This window comes from Lactuca serriola, chromosome 5 (genome assembly GCF_051521515.1).
Source record: "Lactuca serriola cultivar US96UC23 chromosome 5, Lser_US96UC23_V15, whole genome shotgun sequence".
NCBI classification, from domain to species: domain Eukaryota; kingdom Viridiplantae; phylum Streptophyta; class Magnoliopsida; order Asterales; family Asteraceae; genus Lactuca; species Lactuca serriola.
The window spans coordinates 117,819,473-117,825,107 of NC_136412.1; the positions used below are offsets into that span (position 1 = coordinate 117,819,473).

The 5,635-nt window shown below is 34.0% G+C and overlaps 1 protein-coding gene across 1 annotated transcript; it reads right to left on the reverse strand.

Moving 5' to 3' along the window:
- Positions 1-1,262: 1,262 nt before the first annotated feature.
- On the reverse strand, positions 1,263-4,651 carry LOC145049760 (uncharacterized). The gene is made up of 4 exons (XM_078998122.1): positions 4,576-4,651; positions 4,099-4,445; positions 1,430-1,643; positions 1,263-1,351 (listed from the first exon to the last, which is right to left on the reverse strand). Exons 1-4 carry the CDS (start codon positions 4,649-4,651, stop codon positions 1,263-1,265), a joined length of 726 nt encoding a protein of 241 aa, XP_078854248.1.
- Between the last annotated feature and the right edge of the window lie 984 nt (positions 4,652-5,635).

Here is a 5,635-nt window from a genome sequence, read left to right on the forward strand (position 1 = left end):
ACTTGTTTATGATCATTTTGATTATATTTTCAGAACAAATGTTATTATTTAAGCAAAAATATCATAACTATAATTTCAAAATAAATTGTGGGTTTTAGACTCATTCCGAACCGATTCCGGTTTTTTAACTCGGTTTAGATGGACGAGACTGGTTTTAGAACCAGACCAAATTTTCATATTGTGAGGAACCAGTAAGCGAACCGTCATAGCAAATTCGGTCCGGCTCCGATTATTCTGGTTGTAAAGTTTATCCCTAGTCAAAACAATTTCAACACCACCTCACATCCTATGAAATTTCCTTCAACACCATATTTCCAAAGAAATAAATTTTCAAGAAGAGCTTTTTGGTTCATCGTCTTCTCTACCAAATTCTCAAACACAAACAACCCTTCAAGCAACTCCTAACCAACAACTGCAACCCAGACAACCATTGGTAGAAATTGTTGACAAAAATAAGTGGAACAAATCGAATGTAGAAGAAAAGGAAAACCAAAGATGCTTAAAGAGGTTTGGAATCAGAGAGGAATTTGATCTAAGGGTGTAAAACAAATAAAGAAAACACAATCACGGACCCCGATTATTTAAGATGATGTCAAAAAAACGGACACAATAAAATTAAATAGGATAAAGTAACATAAAGACACCTCATTTTATTGATTATATTGAAATGTATAAATAAATAAAAAGAAATGTCTGATTATCTATAATCGTTGAAGGAACTATTTGTACACAACATTTTTTGTTTTATTGGTTGGACAACGTTCCTCATCACATATGAGTACCTTCAAGTATTTTTTACTTGTCACACGAGATACGGCTACATATAACTGACCATGAGTGAAGACGGGTCTACGTAAATACAATCCAACAGTTGATAATGACTGCCCTTGACTCTTGTTAATGGTTATAGAAAAACAAATAGCTACAGGAAATTGTCTCCGTTGAGAACGGAAGGGGATTCTTTTATCAGATGGAGTTAACTTCATGCAAGGTGTATAAGTAGTCTCATTGAAGAATCTACCGGCTATAATGCATGCCTCAATGACATGTTTTCCAAGCCTAATTATTTGTAACCTAGTACCATTGCGTAGACCTTTGGTTTGGTCAATATTACGAAGCAACATGACCGCAACACCTGTTTTTAGTGTGAGTTAATGGTTGGGAATCCCAGATGCCTTAAAAACATTATGTAGATCTAGAGAATAAATTGATTCCTCAAAACAATCTGCTGACTCTGTCTCACATAAAGAATCTGAACTCAATTAAGTTTTCCCTTCGTCTTTCATCAATCCTAACATGTAGTCATTGATAGCATCGACTTCTTCATTTGTAGGGACCAAAATAGCCTTATCTTGAAAATATTATGGATCATCAAGATGGTTTTCAAAAGATGGATAAATGGTCGATACAATTGAATGAATATGGTCACCTGTAGAGCGAATGATAACATATTTTGGAAATTCAACTTCAGCTTCACCATCATTAGGACCACCAATATTACCTTCACCAATTTTAAGAATCCATTCAGCAAATGCTTTTGTCTCATCCAAATCATTAGTTGGACAACCAACTTCAAGCCTCATGTTTACCGTTAAACATAAAACTATACATTCACTCCATAATCTTGATGAATGCAACGATGCCTGCACAATATGTGATAACCCAAAATTTATATCTTGTAAAGTCAATCAATTCAATCAAAAGTCAAACTCGTTTATACTATCTTTTAGCATTGTTAAGGGTCTGTTTGAGTGTTCTAAACCTAGTACATTCAAGGATTGTGTCTAAGGATGTGTTGGATTAAGTTCGTTGTGTTGCATTCGATCTGGAAACTCCATCACAAGGAGTTCACGGCCGCAAACTAGAGTTTACAACCGTAAACTCCATGTTGGTCGTGAACCCCTTCCCTTAAGTATCCAATTCCTTCATTTCTTCCTCATTCCTCACCTCTTCAAGGTTGAGACTTGAATTCTCTCTCAACTATCTTCAAGAACACTCCCATTGTTCTTCAAAGTTGTAAGTATTTCCTTCATTTTGAGTTAATATCTTTCACATTCAAGTGAAACCCTTTGATTTCATCCATAAATCCAACTCTTTTGGCATAGATCTTGAAATCTTCATCCATTTCACCAAGAACACCAAGAACACACACTTGTTCTTGGTGGTCGTGAACCCCCAAAGGCTCCCCAAATCGTGAGTATCTCTTCTATCATCATGTATCCATTAGAAACACTTACTTTCCAACATGAAATCAAACATATTGTTCATGATCTTCAAGAGTTTACGGCCGTAAACCCTTCATAAGATCATGGTGGCCGTGAACACTTCAAGTGTTCTTGACCGTAATCACACCCATGGTCGTAAACACTCATAAGTGTGGTCGTAAACTCCCTTTTTCCAATCATTTGTGATTGATACACTCCATTATTAGTGATTCCTAGTTCCTAAGGGTGTTTTCCTTACATGATTAGTTGTTATGTACACTAATTGTACACATATATGTGTTATTATATGTTTAATAGGATCTGTTTGTGCTCGGGATTTTCACTGGGCCTACTTAACATCTTTTATCAATCCTTCCTTCGAACCATTCACTACAGGTGAGTTCACACCCCTACAATCAGCCTTTTACATGTTTTAAATATTTTTAAAGGGGGGGGGGGGGAATACAAGTTGAAACACAATAGAATTGTGTTTAGTTTTACAATTGAATTCTTACAAACATAAGATTTTTTACTGTTTTCAAACACTGCTAAACTTCATTTTCAAAACCTTTTTAAATTACTTATAAAACCCTTTCACATCAAAATCATATTCATATAGATATTTAAGTATAAATATGCTTTAATGGACTTTGGACTAATGTTAACAACCTTGAATCATGTTCCTTGTTTGGTTGTGGGCTTAGGGTAGGATTCACTAGTCCGACTGTCGATTAAATTATAGTTATACATTCTTAATACTTATATGAATATTAAACCCCATTTTCAAGGATATACTTAACTTAATAATTTGTGATTAACAAGTGAGTCTTTCAACATGTCAGTTATACAACAAACTATAATAGGTATAATTTAGACGATTGCTATTTACTATTCTCGAACAATGAAACTTACATGAGCCAGTCCATAACATGAGGTAGATCATTCGTATTATAACAAGAACAGAAAGGAACATATATATTTACAAACAGGAACATATACAATTACAAAAGGAACATATACACTATAACCAGAACAAGATAACAATAATGTGAGATACTATTTCATGGTACAACAATACACTTGTTGTTTCATGTTTTGTAACCAGAGTCTCCTGGAGGGAGAGCGTTAGCGTGTGTATAGATCTATACGGGACTCACCATCCCACTCCTTGCTGCTAGCTACAGTGGGATCGGCAGGTCCACGGGTGAACAAATGTCATACCTTTTCGACGTCTGAAAAACGTAGTGTATTTACACTAGGTCGATTAAGCATGGTTACAACTTTATCACATTTTCATCTAAATTAACCGACCCGGTTATAAGATGGTAAACTAATATTTTAGTATCATTCGTTAGTAAAATCATTTTATTTAAATTACTATAAGAGAACAAACAAATGGTACGGTCTTGGTAGGAGACTACATTTTTAATTACAAGTAGAAAATATAGGATTTTCTGGGAAAAAAAACAAACCTTTTTATGATACAACCATGACCCGTTTTCTGAAGTAAATAAAACCTAATGACACTAAATTGCTTATGAACTCAACAACTTAAATGCTGATCCTCTCTTTCAAAATAACTTGTATCCTCAGGTCACCAGTAGACAGGTACAGATGGCCAGGTTTTGTGAAGACGGAGTTTCTTCAAGACTCGTCCTATTCTTTTGCTAATATAATCATTTTTGGTGTCATTTAAACTTTACAAAGAACACATGTATTAACTATTATTATTAATGCAATGGATGTGGTTGCTTGATTTACTATTGTGCATTGTTATGATACTGTACATGACATCCTCCACCTTAGAACGTTTTCGCCGTTCCGGTTTTGGCGTGTGACACAATAGTCGAATGATTATCTCTTTGTATTACTGGAAGAATTTGTCTAAAGTCACCTCCAAATACAATGGTCTTGCCGCCAAATGCTTTATTCCTCTCAGATGAACGGATAATGTCTCTAAGTATCCTATCAAATGCTTCAAACAGTTTCGGTGCATCATCGGAGCTTCATCCCAAATGATAAGTCTCACTTTGTTCAGCAGTGCAACAAGATCACTGTCTAGCGCGATAGAACAAAATGAATCCTCGGTCAAGTTAATTGGGATATTAAATCTTGAATGTGTTGTCCTACCACCAGAAAGCAATAGTGCTGCAATTCCACTTGAAGCAACGTTGATAACAATTTCACCTTTGGATCTAACAGCAGTAGACAAGGTCTTCAAAACAAATGTTTTGTCGGTTCCTCCATAACCATAAAGAAAAAAAGACACCACCTTGTTTGTTGTTAACCGAATTTATAATGGTGTTATAAACATTTTTTTGCTCGGCATTTAATTTGGAATACATATCTTGATGCTCTTGTTCAATAATACCGCAATCATAGTTAAGCTCATCTTGAATTAACATATTGCAGGAATCTTGAATGTATCTATGATCAGGAAATGACATGTTAGTATCTACTTCAAACTCAATCCACAGCTCAATAATGATTTCTCGATGTATGACAACGTAAGGTTGAAAATTGCATCATCTTTTAGCTTCAAGCCTGAAAATTCAATAAAAAACGAAATTAAATATAGTTATACCTTTGTAGATGAGTTATGTTAAGACTTTTTAACGACAAAAGATGATGTAAATTTATTTTGCTTTGTTTCTCAGTTTTACATTCATAAGGTAAAAATGATGCAAAATGAACAATCTTTTGTGAAAATGGCAAAAAAAATTGTTGATTATGTTTTATGTCAAATTTGTGCATAAAGGTCATGTTTAAGCAATATAATTATGTTCAAGGGCCATTTGTATATGAACAATAATGGGGTTGTTTTGGCATCATATTAAAATGTAAGGGAAAACGAAATTATACAACAATTAATAACAATGCACTTCCATTAAATGACCAATTAAATATGAAGTAAAAATGTTGGTTTTGGATTTCATATTTCATTTAGTATAATAATAACAATACAAATTAAATGACCTTATGTTCATTAGTTTTTATCCGTTTTATTTAAATTTGAAATTGATTTATTTTATTTCGAAGAAGAAATTAATTAGTTTGAATTAAAAATAACTATAAATTAGTGTATTTACCTCTAACGTCTATTTCTTGTTCACGAACTTGAGTGACATAATCAGAAAGACATTTATACGTCTCTTTAAAAACATGAGCAGGCCTGGATAAACTATCTAATGTAATCAACACAACAAAGAGAGACCAACATAAAGAAGAAGTGGCCCAATGATGTGTTTCCTTTATTGACGAAATGTACTCTCTATCATCATCTACTAAACCAAGAGGATAGCAAGCATCTTTGTAAGACTCATGCACGGTGCCGTTAATTGTCCTGATATCTTCATAGCATGTAGGACCCTTGATTTTGTTGAACAAAATCCGTAGGTAATGGATGTCACCAGACTTGGGAGAAACGTGGT